This window comes from Rhineura floridana, chromosome 19 (assembly GCF_030035675.1).
Source record: "Rhineura floridana isolate rRhiFlo1 chromosome 19, rRhiFlo1.hap2, whole genome shotgun sequence".
NCBI classification, from domain to species: domain Eukaryota; kingdom Metazoa; phylum Chordata; class Lepidosauria; order Squamata; family Rhineuridae; genus Rhineura; species Rhineura floridana.
The window spans coordinates 24,788,942-24,804,556 of NC_084498.1; the positions used below are offsets into that span (position 1 = coordinate 24,788,942).

Sequence of the window (15,615 nt, forward strand, 5' to 3'; positions counted from 1 at the left end):
GAAAAGTGGTTCCCTGGGATTTCACTGTTATCTGTCGATGAGCAGTCTCAGCTGGGTCTAGGACTGCTGGCAAGGACAAGGCTGTTGATGTGGGTGGTGGTAAGATTAATGGCCAGATTTTGGGTGGCCAGATTAACCTGTTTTTAGTTTCTGAAGGGGAAATCCAACCAAATTTCAGGCTTTGTAGGAGCAGGCTTATTCTAGCCACATCTGATTCCACGCTGGGTTCCTCAAACCTCTCCAAGTATGCTTCACCAAACTTTCTGATAAAAATGAAGCTGTTTATGGAAGAATGGGGAGGGGGAAGGATTGAGCTCGTATTTTGAAATAGCTGAGTTTCATTTCTGCTAGCAGCAGGAAGCAGCAGACAAAATGAAAAAGGTTTTTAAGGGCCAAACTAGATGTTCTGCTGTACATGCAACTGCTGCTGAAAATGAAAGTGATTTCGTCTAGATCCCTCCTTCCTCTCTAGTAAATATCTAGTCAAACTTATCTGTGTTTGGATATCACATTCTTTACTTCCTGGTCCTCCCTCTACATCACTAGATACCTGTTGGCCAGAAAACACAGAATGCCATGACTTCAGGAAACATTACAGAAGGGGAGGGTGTAACTAAATACTTGCTTGCCATTCTTGGTGGCTGCTGAGCCTGAAGGAATGGGGACAAGAGTAGAATAGCATAAATGGGACCAGCAACAGTGGCTACACAGCACACCTTTAGCCAATGGCTACATTAAAAGGCTATTCTCACATACAGTGGCAAGTAGTCTACTACGCACCGCAGAATGCCACTGGGGCTGCATACACATGCACACACACACAACATTTAAAGCACATTTAAAATGTTCAATCCACCCCCCCCCGAATCCTAGGAACTGTAGTTTGTTAAGGGACTGAGGTTGGTCCAGAAGCTGCAACTGGTGCAAAATGTGGCAGCGCAACTGCTCACTGGGACAGGGTATCGCCAACGTGTTACCCAACTGCTGAAAGAACTGCACTAGCTGCCCATTAGCAACTGGGCCAAGTTCAAGGTTCTGGTTTTGGTGTAAATGCCCTATGCAGCTTGGGACCAGGATACCTGAAATATAGTCTTACCCCTTATATACCCAGTATATTACTGCACTCTGCAGGTGAGGGCCTCTTACAGATACTGTCTTATCAGAAGATCCATTCTGCACAACATAGGAAGTGGACCTTTAGTGTAGTGGCACCACCCCTTTGGAATTCCCTCCCCTTAAATATTAGATATGCACCATGTTTGTTATCTTTTTAGCACCTATTGAAGACCTTCCTCTTTCAACAAGCCTTTTAAGACAGACCTTAGCCCAGTCTGCTCAGTGTCTGTGTTGGAATCACTTTTTAATATGTTTTTAAAGCTGTTTAAAAAAAAAAAAGTTTTAAAAGATGTTTTGTTTTAATATGTTTTAAAATGTTTTGTTTTGAAGATGCTTTAGAGTGCTTTTAGTGTTTTTGTTTGCCATCTTAGACTCCTTCTGGAACCAACGGCAATATAGAAATTTAAGAGATACATAATAAAGATGCTGAGAACTGTAACTCTGTAAGGGTTAAACTACAGTTCCCCCAGGCTTCTTTTGGGGGAAAATATGCTTTAAATGTATGGTGTGAACGTGTGTCACTCTCATACGTGAAGTTACTAAGACAGCATGTTCTGCATATTGCATGTATTAGAGATTTTTAAAATAATATTTAACTAATGATGGAATTATATTAAGAGAATATCAACTTCAGCAAAAACTGGTCAAGCTGAAGTATATTAGGATTTAAACCATAATTTTAATGAAATTAAGGGACAAGTTGCACATTACCGCTAATGAGCAGTGTCCCAGCACCTTTTCTGGAAGAAGAATATAGAGCAGAGAACTGACCAAGTGGGAGAATTGCTTAACCTTGCTCACCATTTCACCATTCCTCCCTCAAAGTTGTTTTCCCTAGCACAGACTTCTAAACACATCCTTGCATACACACAATCTGTATCCCATAAGAGGGGGAGCCCTTTGTGCAGGAGGTGGGTGGGGTTTGGAATAGAGAAAAGGTGGTCAGGGAAAAGATTGAGCACCCTTCCTCACTATTTCTAAATTCCCCCTTCAAAAGTGACTTTTGACAGAGACAGACAGAGAGCGAGAGCGCACATTGGAGTACTGTTACATGCATTAGCACAAAGTTGGGAAATCTGTGCCACCCCCAGCTGTTTGCTGTTGGATTTCCATCACTCAAGCCAACATGGCCAATAGACTGGAATATTCTGGGGTGATCGGAGTTGTAGTCCAACAACATCTGGAGGGCCACAGGTTCCTACCCCTCCATTAACACATACTCTGTAGTTATCTCCTAAGCCAATTTTGGCTCTATGCTATGCTAAGAGAGTCAGCTACAAAATGAGATCATGCTCATACATTTTTTGACTCTCTTGCCTACATTTTGTTGCATTTTCTTACCCACAATATTATATAATTATTTTTGTAGTCTGGTTTTCTTTAATTGCCAGCCCACTGATTCCACTAAGGTATTTACTTCCTAGTGAGACAATAGGAAGGGAAAGTCCCTGTGATATGGAACAGAATGAATGAATCATTCACAAATAATGGCATTTGGAGGCCAACGTGCTGGGTGTCTAGCAGCCTGATTTCCTTTTTCCCTGAAGTAGTCCACATGATCGTATCTACAGTCAAGTCTCTGAAAAATAGGGGGCAGTTTTGCCATTGAGAAAATGACCAGTGAATATGACTATTTACTTATGCTAGAAATTGATTCTGTGGTATCAGAAAGTAGAGGAAAGAAGAATGTGCCTGTGTCTATTCCTTGACTGTGCAGTGTCCAGTACTAATGTATGCTATGCTAATATAAGCCATCACATTCAAATCAGGAGCAGGCATTAATCATACCATTTTAATGAAGGCCACTATCCATTGTCTTCAGTGAGTCAGCACTTTCAGACTGCTGATTCAAGAAAGAAGTGCAAAATTATGCCCCTCTGGGGTTTTTTTATGCAAGAGGCAAGGGCCCTGCAACTTACTCAACAGTTACTTCAGACAAAATGTCAGGTCATCATTTCAAAATAAAAATATACCATACAGAGTTACTAGCCTCAGGGGTCAAAGTTTGGACACCATTACAGGGAAGTAGGGGTGCAGACGTCCAGGGTCTCAGGTGGGTCTTAGACCCTTTACTTTTTTGAGAGCAGGGTCCCTATGTCTCCAGCATCCTGCAAGCCAATCAGCGTGAAAGAGTGTGTTAGCCACTGAGAATAGTCTTGTAGCATGCTTCCTTGTCCTTTCCTGAAGATTGTAGCCAATCAAAGTGAAAGAAGGCGAGTCAGCCACTGAGAAGACTCTTCTTAGTAGCTAACACACTTCCCTTTCATGCTTATTGGCTCCTAGGGATGTCTGTTGTTGTAGGAGCAGGCATTAACAAGGACCTCATTCTCAACTCAGCAGCAAAAAACAGGGAGGGTGGCTGTGACTAACACAAGGAGACCCTGCAGTTCTGAACTTGCCACTACACTACTGCAGGAAAGTAAATGGTCAGTTATTTATTATGTGTATTTTTGTCCTTTGGTACCACTGAGATTTTCTGCCTCAGGCACTGAAATGTTTTGGGGAGACACAGGGTATATGGGCATCTTTTGCTCTATGAAGCCAATCCCTCTAGCAATACCCTTGTCCTCCTTAGCTTTCATTTTTAAAATATTGCAAGATGGACGTAGAATCACAGAAGTATATTTTCCTTTACATGGGTTCCTATTACCTCCTTAATATGGGGGGGAATGAACCCTAGTCCATTTCTTCTCTGGCTATGCACTACTGGGTGCTGCACAGTGCAGACACTTAAACTATTTTTTAAATAAACACTTTTGTGGTTTTGCAAAATTGGCATCATAATTTACATAGCACTTCTGTGGTGTTCAAAGTCCTTCACATACATTATCTCAGAAATCTTCTGTAAGGCAAGACACCCCTCTATTGCAGATAGGAGATTGAGGCTGCAATCCTAATGTATGTGGGGGTGCAATATCCAAAGGCAGTTTTACCGTCTTATTCAAAACCTTGGCCAGGCCTGAATCAGCTTGGCAGCAAATAGGGTGAAGGAATGCTTTGTGTTTCTTTGTTTGTGTGTCAAGAAGAGACTGAGAGGGCTTAAGATCCAAACTGCTTCATTGCATGTACCCCCACTTTTTTTGGCCCTGCCAAAACATTGGAGCTCTAGCATCTGTTAGGTCAGGGCTTCAGAGGAGCTGGTAACATTGCAGAGGTAGTCTCCAGCTTTGGATTTCCCTCTCCAGCACTGGAGCTCTTGTCTCCAATGTTGGAGGGGTAGTTCTGATCCATCCTATGGCCTCTGGGATACTCTCCCCAAGTGGATTGCCTAAGGTGAACGTACGACACACGAGATTTGAAGATGGGACTTCTCAGCTCATGATTCAGTTTTCTTACCCTCTCTGTTAAATCAGTTATCCCAAGACTGCATCGACTGCACACAAACAGTATATACGTGAGGTAATATTCAATGCTAGTCCTACTTAGAGTAGGTTCACTGACATTTATAGACATGACTAATTTAGGTTTATTGATTTCTGTGGGTCTACTCTGAGTAGGACTTAGCTGAATACAACCCTTGATTTCCAGAATTACAGCATTTGGTTGGAGGAATGTAGAACATCAACATCAGCATTCAAAAAGGGTGTGTTTGATTTCCTCAACCATTACCAAGATGTCCCATCATCATGGCACACTCGTAATCCAGAGACCCCTCCCCGCTCCTTAATCCAATCTGAATGTTAAACAAAGGAATTTGCAACCTGAGAGAAGAACCAACACAACTACCACTCTTGCACTGATTCTAATCACATTCTTAAAAGCAAAAAGAAACATTAAATTCTGATGTAGTATTGGCACCACCATGTGGCACTGGGGATTGATTAGTGGTGCAGCCTTTCAGTGGGATACTTAGTCTTCATAGACCTTTGTCATATATTCTTTAAGGAATGGATTGGGTATTCTATTTTGTCCAGCCTATGCCAACACTCCTCTGTATTATTTATGAATATGGAGCCAGCTTTTAAATAGTCCTCTGTCATCTTCAACAGCTACTGCAATGCTAGAAGATCCAGCTGTTTTGGGTATGCCACAATGAGGGGTTTTGCTTTTTTGGTGGTTTTCTAATGCAAAATATTTTCTAAACTGCCTGGATCATATAAGGGCTCCTACTGAAAGTGCAGATACATTGGTTTTGGGCAGTCCCGGAAAATAAAGTCACATTCTGCAGATGAAGCAACCTGCTTCAAGTGTCACCATGGGGGGGGGGAATGGCAGGAATTGATGTCTGTGTGCTACAGGGAGACCTTTTAAAGGGTCCTAGTGAGGGGCATTTTTTGGATTCTGCTGCAGGCTGCAAAATGGCTTGAACTGGCACTGCTTGCCAGAGAATCAGCTAATGCGACTCACATTTACAGCATAGCGATGCTCACCTGATGAGATGCTTTTTCTGCTCCTTTTACACTAGTCTTTCTATTTGTTTCTGAAATATAAACATTATACTGTTTCAAATACATCTTTTTAATGGTCTATTATTAAAATATTAAAAAATACCTCTGAAAAACAACACAGATGTTGATAAATACAAACACAAATTCATAATACAGACAAATCACTGAACATAATAAATACAAAGCAGTTAAATAAGGAAAATTAAAAGCGCATCTGTTTTAACGTAAGAGATTAGTTGGATGCCAGATCTATCATAAGAATGTAAGAAGTACCCTGCTGCACCAGAGGCCTATCTCAGTCCAGTGTCACTTTTCCCACAGTAGCCAACCAGATTACTATGGGAAGCCCCCAAGCAATAGCCCTCTCCCACTATTCTCCCCCAGTAACTGGTATTCTGAGGGATGGTACCTCTGATCTTGGAAGCAGTGTAGCCATCATAACTAGAAGCCATTGATAGCTTTAGCCTCCATCAGAATTCTCCTAATAAAGATAAACATTGGGGCAGGGATAAAATTGTAATACATGTATATGATGCTCCTGCCTGGACTCATTGGCAATTGGTGAAACAGTGAAGTGAAGATGCATTCTCAACAGGAGCAATCTCTTTCCAGTGCCTACTGAAGACCTTCTTCTTCCAACAAGCCTTTTAAGTAGAGCTCTTTCCCAAAGGAGCCCAGGATGGCAAACACATAGCAATAAAACAATTAAAAAATATTTAAAAATCTAAAAACAATTCCAATACAGGTGCAGACAATGAAAGATCTCTACTTAAAAGGCTTGTTGGAAGAGGAAGGTCTTCAGGAGGCACTGAAGACTTTTTATTGTCTTGTGTGGTAGATATTTGTTTCCATATTAGACAGAAAACCCAATCTCAGATTTGTTGCCTTGCTTGTGATCACCCAGTGCATCTAAGACTGAGCAGTGATTTGAACCCAGAGCCCCTGGCCCACTCTGACAACACTGCAGTGTACAGCAAATTTTACCCCTGAAGTCTGTCTGTGTAAGCTCCATTCTTCCTATTGCATCTCCAGGCCAGAATGCAATTTATAGAGAGGACCTTTAGGTGGCACCATTTCTCTTGCTATGCTTGACAGTATGATCATAAGAAGAGGCCTGCTGGATCACCCTATCTAGCCCGTATCTTGTGTCCCACAATGACCAACCAGATACCTGTGGGAAGCCCACAAGAAGAAGAGTGCAATACCCTTCCTCTGTTGTTGTTCTTGCTGCAGCAGCAACAGGTATTCAGAAGCATACTGCCTCTGATTCTGGCAGTATATAGATGTCATGTTTAGTAGACATTGATAGCCTTATCCTTCATGATTTTTTCTAATTCTCTTTCAAAGCCATCTATGCTGGTGGTCGTTACTACATCTCGGGGAAGCAAATACCATAGTTTAACTATGTACTGTGTGAAGAAGTACTTCCTTTTGGCCGTTCTGAATCTCCCACCCTCCAGCTTCATTGGATGACCCCAGGTTCTAGTATTACAAGAGAGAAAGTCTCTTTCTCCAGAGTCCACACACCATGCATTTTTTGTACACTTCTACCATCATGTCCTCCTTTACTAGCCCCTTTTCTAAACTAAATAGCCTCAAACATTTGAAGCTCTCTCCAGTCTCCTTGCTCTTTTAATGCTTGATCTTTTAATCCTCTAGGATTACTTCATTGAAAAAGTGGGCCTTTCCAGACACTGTCCTTTGCGTAGGGGGGAAATTCTTCTCAGCACTTTGCTATCACCACCATCCAAGAATACAAGGTATACCATAGTATGGGTGCGTCACATTAAGATTTACACATCTCTAGGCTCTTTTATAGCTTGGTGGTTTCCTTAATAGCTTTGATACCTGGCAGCCAGTTATTGGGGTTTGTAACACACACCAATAAATCAGGTTCAGGACAGTGTGTGGAAGAAGAGGGGGAAAAAGAAGCAATTTAAATGTAGCCAGCAAAACATGAAAAAGGCTTCATTTGCAGCTGTTTAGGAAGAAAAAGCCTCTGTGTGTGTGTGTACGCTCACATGGTATGTACACACATGCATTCCAATAACATGTTGCTTTTGAGGAACTGATGCTATTTACAGTCTAGTACTCTCTGTCTGTGTTTTTGCCTGCTATCCCCTCCTCATCGAGAATATTTGTAAATAAAGCAATATTATACAAACACCATAAGTCTCTAGTACTGTCTCCTCAGAAAGAAACTGATCCCATAAAAAGCTGGCACTGGAACTTCCTGCCACTTGCAGAATCTGCCACTTGTGGAAATAGGGATTTATTTATTTTTTAATAAAGTTAACAAAATGGAGATACCAGTGGCTAGCTGGAACCTACAACTATGGTAGTAAATTTTGGAAAGGCTACAGTCTTACTGATGATCAACTTTTGGAAGAACATACTTCATAAATGATTGCTAATCTTTACTTCAAGTGATATCTTAAATGAAAAGAAGGAACACCTTAACGAGTAACACAGGATTGATATGTGTTTGGTTTGTAAATAAATATGCTAGTCTTCAAGGTGCCACAAAGCTCTTTTTTGTACAGCCCCTGTGGAAACTGAAGAGAACATGGTTTCTTAATTTTCTGTATGGTGTCAATAGAAAGTACAAGGATATTTTAAAAGGTGCTGACTTAAGAATTTAGGACATGTAAAGTGTGAACCTCAGAAGTATAGAATTCATACGTTGAGGCCCCTGTGTCAACTTACAGCACCAGAATCACTCATGACACACTCCTGGGTCACAAGATGGCATCACTAGAATCAACCTAGGACCCTTCTAATGTTACTTTTGAGGATTCTTTCCACACCGTGTGAGAGAAGACCGGCTTAGTGCTGTGCCTCCCAGTAAGTGAGCCAAAGCAGGTTTGGAAAATATCTATGTCATGGGTTCTCCCCATGGTCTGGGGCTTTTAACATTATCCAAGCAAGGCCATGTTGCAGCAGCTTCCATGTGGCAAAGGTGATGCCAGAAAGAGCCCTTGGAAGTGCATGTAAAGTTATCTCTTTTTAAAAGAAAATAATAAGAAAAGAAGGGCCTTTACCAGACAGGCATGAGAGACTGTCTGTGGTGGTGGTCCCTTCCTGTGGAATGCTTTTCCATGTGAGTTGTGCCTGCCTCCCGGCCTGACTATTTTTAAACAGGCCTTATACACCTGGATATATCAGGTGTTTTTAACTGCTTTTATCTGATGCTGGTTTTACATCTTATAGTTATGATTTTAACCATTACTGGCATTTTTCTTTTGATTTGTAATGTTATTTAATGCTATTTAGTCACTTTTTATATATCACTGTTTTATGTTTTTTAAGCTGCCCTGAGAAGGCTTTTACCTTTAAAGGTGGCATTTAAAATTTTTTAAATAAATAAATCTGTAATAAAATAAATAAATACCTGCTCCCTTTGGATCCAAAGAAAAACAGTTTTTGCCATCTGAATCTGCATCCCCTTGACTCATCCTGATTCTATCCAACTTCATGCTGGCAGCCTGGTGGTTCTATAAAACAATTTACAGTACATTGCTTATTTTTTTCATTCCATTCAGTACAAGGAAGAGGAACATGCTTGTTGATTTCTTACTGTGTCCATCATTTAATTATTTGGCAAACAATAATTCTGCTAGTTAAAGTTAACAGAAGTAAGAGAAAGACAACCCTATCATTTTATGTATTTATTTCATTATTACATTTATATTCCTTCTTTCCTTGAGGAAGCACAGTGTGGTATACAAATAAGGTTCTCCCCATCCCAATTTTATCCTCACAACAACCCAGTGAGGTAGGTTATGCTGAGAGCCAATGACTGGCCCAAGGTTGGCCAGTGAGCTTCATGGACAATTGAGGATTTGAACCCAGGTCCCTTCTAACCACTACACCACATTAGAAGTCATGTTATGAAACTGCAATGGGAAAAAAGTACATATGGACAAATCTACAGGACAAATTTTTACTGGTTTTATACCGGTTTCATTGTCATGGCTTTCTCCAAAGTATCCCGGGAAGTTTAGTTTATTGAGGATGCTGAACACCGGGCTAGATGAACCAATGGTCTGACTCAGTGTAAGGCAGCTTCCTATGTTCCTATATCAAGAAGTATTTTTTTAAAAAATCCACATCAAACATCTGATGTGCCATTAGAATTTCCTGAGCATAAGGACAATTCAGCAATGCACCAACCTGCCTGTGAAACAACCTGTTTTGAAGAAAGGCTGAACAGATATCCTACCATGGATGCTTTAAACAGGATGTGTTGTCTTTCAACAAGATGGTCGGGCACAACCACCATTTGATCCCTTTTAAATCTAGGGTTGTATGCAACATACTATAAAGTCAGGGTCCAGTCAGTGCAAGGATTGCCTCTAGTGCAATGGCACATTCCCCCTTCTCCTCCCCATCGCACCACCTAAATCTGTTCTAGGGGTTCCCCCAACCCTATGGAGCAGATTTCAGAAAGGCGCATGGAAGGCTTGCGCTGATGGGATGAGTTAGCTGAATACTGCTCCTAGGGTTTTATGTAACAGAGCAGCCTACTACTACAACGCATACACACAATGGGTTGAGAAAAATGACACTGTATATAACCTCTTCCTGCACTTTAGTGCTGCCTTCCTCCTCTTCTTCATCACAGTCTAGCCCCTGATGGGAGATTTCAGTGGGGCCACGCTCCTCAACTAGGCTGCTCTCCAGCATCCCCATCCGTTTGCTGTCTGTTGTCACCCTCACTTTCATCACATGGAACCCGGTAGAGACTGACCCTACTTTGAGGTTCACAGGGTCACCATCAAAAAGCAGGCAATTGGCAATGTTGCCTTCCTTAAAGCCAGGGGGTTGGTAATCATCAGGCGTGACTGCAAAGGAAAGAAATAGGAAATCCTGTGCTGCAGGGCCTACAACAAAAGACACGTACAGTATCCAGAGCAAGAGGCTATTCAGGCTACGTGGCTAAAAAAGAAAGCGAAAACAACCATGGCTCACTGGGCAGTGTGGCTAAATGAGGCAGTCCATGCCATTTTGTGCATCTTATTTTCCAACATTTGTTTAGTTATTTAAAGCATTTTAACCCCGCTCTTCAGCCAAAATAGTTTCCAGAGTGGATTACATAAGACCAGCATCAAACAAGACAGTCCCTACCCACAAGCATACCATCTAAAAGGCATGTCGCAAAAGGAAAAAGGGATGACACAGGAAGAGAAAATCATGCAAATTCTGGCAGCAGTTCTTAAGGTTAAATGATTATAATGACCAGCTTGGGTGGAAATGGTTCAGGGAGAGGAGGAGCCAAAAGGAGCCAATGTAGTGGGCTCCCCTTCCCATCTCCAGGCTCTTGAGGCAGGGCTGCCAGCATTTGGGCCCAGCTGACTTACTTTACTTGATCGTAGTATCTTGCTATGAGCAAGCTACTGATCAGCCCTCTGCTGCACTTCAGGACCTCCACTGCGAGATTGCCAGAAGGTGACATTGGGGCTGCCAGCTCAGCATAGATCAGGAGACACAAGAAAACAACAGGGCTATACAAGGCTGCTGACTCTGGCCCGCCTCACTTGCTGGACATACTGAACTGTTCTAACACTACCCATCCATCCCACACTGCTGCCCCCCTTGACTATCAATTTGCCTCCAGGCTGCAAGCTCTGACAGACATATATTTTGATTGTAGCTCCCCACTTTACATGGTTGGGTGCTAGTCCTGGGCAGTAAATTAGGGGAAGCCAGGACAGGTGGGCAACTTTCACCACCTACCGTCATTGTAGTAGAACAGTTTCATGGTCACTGTAATGTCATTAGGCAGCGGTCCAAGATTCTGCATTAAGACATACAGTTTGCGGATCAGCAGGATACTGGCTTTCTTAATCTCCTCACTGTTTCCTCCATTTGTAAAGCTCCCTTGAGTACTACCACTGAAACAGGAAAAAAAGTCAAAGTCTGTCCCAATTCATATGGCTCAACATTAAGGCATAAAAGAAACGGAAAAGCAGGCACGCTCAACAGGTGCTAAGGAACAGTTTATTGAAGTGCTGAAGCTCAGTATAATCCTATAAGTGATTGCACCAGAAAATAGATGCATGGGATCAGATGCAAGGGACGCTACTCACTAAACAAGAGTGGAATCGTAATGCATGGCAGTGCACATGCAACATGATGAACACAGGAAACTGGCTTATACCAAGTCAAGCCATTGGTCCATCTAGCTCACTATTGTTGACACTGACTAGCAGCAACTCTCCAGTGTTTCAGGCAGGCATCTTTCTCAACCCTTGGGACCTTTTATTTATTTATTTATTTATTATTTCGATTTATATACCGCCCTTAGCAAAAGTAGCTCTCAGGGCGGTGAACAAACAAAGTAAAATACAATATATCATAATAAGAACCACAAAAACATATACAAACAACAAAAAACACAACAAAAATGAAATACGGCACAAATTAAAGAAAATACAGATTAAAAGATTAGAAAGGTTAAGAGGATTAAAAGATTAAAATGCCTGGGAGCATAAAAAGGTCTTTACCTGGCGCCGAAAAGATAGGAGTGTAGGCGCCAGGCGTACCTCTTCGGGGAGGCTGTTCCACAACTCAGGGGCCACCACAGAAAAGGCCCTAGATCTGGTAACCACCCTCCGGGCTTCCCGATGGGTTGGTACCCGGAGGAGGGCCTTAGATTCTGAACGAAGTGAACGGGTAGGTTCATAGCGAGAGAGGCGTTCCACAAGGTATTGAGGTCCCACGCCGTGTAAGGCTTTATAGGTCAAAACCAGCACCTTGAATCTCGTCTGGAAGCAAATAGGGAGCCAGTGCAGATGCGCCAGAATAGGTGTTATATGCGAAGACCGACTGGTCCTCGTCAATAGTCTGGCAGCCGCGTTCTGCACCAGCTGAAGCTTCCGAACTGTCTTCAAGGGCAGCCCTACGTAGAGCGCATTACAGTAATCCAATCTTGACGTTACCAGAGCATGAACAACGGAGGCGAGGTCGTCCCTGTCCAGATAGGGGCATAGTTGGGCTACCAGACGAAGATGGTAAAATGCATTCCGTGCCACCGAGGCCACTTGGGCCTCGAGAGACAAGGAAGAGTCGAAAAGAACCCCCAAACTACGTACCTGTTCTTTCAGGGGGAGTGTAACCCCATCCAGAACAGGGTGAACATCTACCATCTGAGCAGGGAAGGCGCTCACCAACAGTGTCTCGGTCTTGTCTCGACTGAGTCTCAGTTTATTAGCTCTCATCCAGTCCATTATCGCGGTCAGGCAACGGTTCAGCACATCAACAGACTCACCTGAAGAAGATGAAAAGGAGAAATAGAGCTGCGTGTCATCAGCATATTGATGGCAACGCACTCCAAAACTCCTGATGACCGCACCCAGCGGCTGCATGTAGATGTTGAAAAGCATGGGGGACAAGACCGACCCCTGGGGGACTCCACAATGGAGAGTCCATGGTGTCGAGTGATGTTCCCCAAGCACTACCTTCTGGTGACGATCCGCGAAATAGGAGCGGAACCACTGCCAAGCAGTGCGTCCGACACCCAACTCCGCAAGTCTCCCCAGAAGGATACCATGGTCGATGGTATCAAACGCCGCTGAAAGATCAAGGAGAATCAACAGAGTCACACTCCCCCTGTCCCTCTCCCGACAAAGGTCATCATACAGGGCGACCAAGGCTGTTTCAGTGCCAAAACCGGGCCTAAAACCGGATTGAAACGGATCTAGATAATCGGTTTCATCCAACAGCGCCTGGAGCTGGCTGGCAACCACCCGTTCCAAAACCTTGCCCAAAAAAGGGACATTCGCCACCGGTCTATAGTTATTCAAATTGTCTGGGTCCAAGGAGGGTTTCTTTAAAAGAGGTCTCACTACTGCCTCCTTGAGGCTACCAGGGACTACTCCCTCCCTCAAGGAGGCATTAACCACTTCCTTGGCCCAACCGGTGGTCCCAGCCCTGCTAGCTTTCACTAGCCAAGATGGGCAAGGATCCAGAACAGACGTGGTTGCCCGAACCATTCCAAGCACCTTGTCCACTTCCTCAAGCTGCACCAACTGAAACTCATCCAATAAAGAAGGACAAGGCCATGCTCCGGACACTTCAATAGATTCATTGCATGCAAAATATGTGCTCTGCTACTAAGGTATGGCCCTCCCCACAACTGATGGGCCAAACCTAAGACTTTGTACCCTTGGTAGCATGAATCAATTCTGTTTTGTTTGTTTGTTTGTTTATTATTTGATTTATATCCCGCCCTTCTTCCCAGCAGGAGCCCAGGGCGGTAAACAAAAGCGCTAAAAACACTTTAAAACATAATAAAAACAGACCTTAAAATACATTAAAACAAAACGTTAAAAACATTTTAAAAAAAACTTTAAAGACATCTTTTAAAAAGGGTTAAAAACATATTGTTAAAAAAAATATGAAAAAGCAATTCCAACACAGACGCAGAGTGGGATAGATCTCAGTTTAAAAGGCTTGTAGAAAGAGGAAAGTCTTCAAAAGGTGCCGAAAAGATAACCAAGATGGTGCCTGCCTAATATTGAAGGGGAAGGAATTCGACAGGGTAGGTGCTGCCACACTAAAGGTGTATAATTAATAATAATTGAGTATCATGGTCAGCTCTGCTCCCACGAATAACTGTTCATGTGACACTCTACTCACATACGCAATGTGACATGGAAGCCTTGAACTCACACGAGATTGCAACTCCAACTGGGAAGTCTTTAGCAATCTATCAAGTTCATCAAATTGGAGCAAAGGAACATAGGAAGCTGGCTTATCCTGAGTCAAACCAATGGTCCATCTAACTCAGTATTGTTCTCACTGACTGGCAGTGGGTCTACAGGATTTCAGGCAGGATTCTCCCCTAACCGTATTTGGAAATGCCGGTGATTGAACCTGGGACCTTCTACATGCAAAGCAGATGCTCTACCACTAAGTTATAGCTCTTCCCCGATGATCTTACATGAGTTCATAGGACTCATGCAATTTCACATGAAAAATTATTTGTGGGAGTGAGCAACCTGTGGAATATTAAAGCTGTTTGTGCTATGTCATTATACCAGCCATAAGTGAAGGAGGACTGAGGACAGGACTAGAACTATGCACTATCTGAAGACATTTCTGCCATCACAGAGCTACTTACATCAAAGCAATTTTAAGAAGTTGCTTATTGTGATGAGACTGCATGACTACCAACATATACATTATAGAAGGACTTGACAGACATAGGAGTTACATGATGATTCCCAGTATCAAGCAACCACTGCTGCTCATACCCCAATGGTAAATATAGAACATACACTGACACATTTTACTGTAAGAATATAAAAGGACACCAGAGCCTTTTCATCACTGTAATCAGGATAAATAGGCAAGGAAGGCAGATTTACAGTGGGGGCTATTGCTTAGAATGACAAAATGTGTCATTAATACATGAATTGACACTACGATTATAATCCCATCTGAGAAATAAGGGATCAATGCAGAAACAATTAAATTGACATTGGAGAGAATGTGCTTAGCCTTTTAAGAAAGGCTTGATTAAAGCAAGCTGAATGGCTTTATTTCAGCGCCTCTAAGCATGTGATCTTGACATCCAGCTGCAGTTCACACAGTGAGGAGGCTTCATGCAACCTGGGGGGTGAGATAATTAAGAGGATAATTGACAGGGCCAAATCACATGACCAATTCCCCCCCCTCAGATTCCCCTCCCCAAACAAATCACCACATAAACCTTGTAGAAGTGTTTATCAAAGGCAATCCAAATTCTGGGTTGTCCAGGGTATTTTGGTTAAACAGTCATTGGTATATAACATCATGGATCCCTTACAAGGTACTTTTCTACATGATTTGAGCCACCTGGTGGGGGGTAGCACTGCCTGGCAGGAAAGTGTCCAATCTGGAGTTTGATTAATGCACCTCAGTTCATTTGTCAGATCACAAGATGGCCTTGGACCACTCACCAACATCTCCGCCAGATCCAATGCATGACTGCTCTGAAGTAAGTCCCACTAGGGTTGATTCCCTAGGAAGCAGTCACATGATTGGAGACTTAGTTCTGTAAAGTGGAGTCTTCCAATTGCCCAGTTCACAGGCTTGGTGGGGGAGACATGCAATAATAGGCTGGGGA

At 42.8% G+C, this 15,615-nt stretch overlaps 1 protein-coding gene across 3 annotated transcripts in view; it reads right to left on the reverse strand.

The window, feature by feature from the left end:
- HORMAD2 (HORMA domain containing 2) overlaps positions 1–15,615 on the reverse strand; it is a 40,045-nt gene that overhangs the window by 9,201 nt on the left and 15,229 nt on the right. For all 3 annotated transcript variants that reach the window (XM_061602424.1, XM_061602425.1, XM_061602426.1), the window contains exons 9-12: positions 11,241–11,398; positions 10,083–10,348; positions 8,896–8,998; positions 5,487–5,536 (exon numbers count right to left, since the gene is read on the reverse strand). In XM_061602424.1, the coding sequence (XP_061458408.1) occupies positions 5,487–5,536; positions 8,896–8,998; positions 10,083–10,348; positions 11,241–11,398 (577 nt within the window). The remainder of the gene's footprint in view (positions 1–5,486; positions 5,537–8,895; positions 8,999–10,082; positions 10,349–11,240; positions 11,399–15,615) is intronic.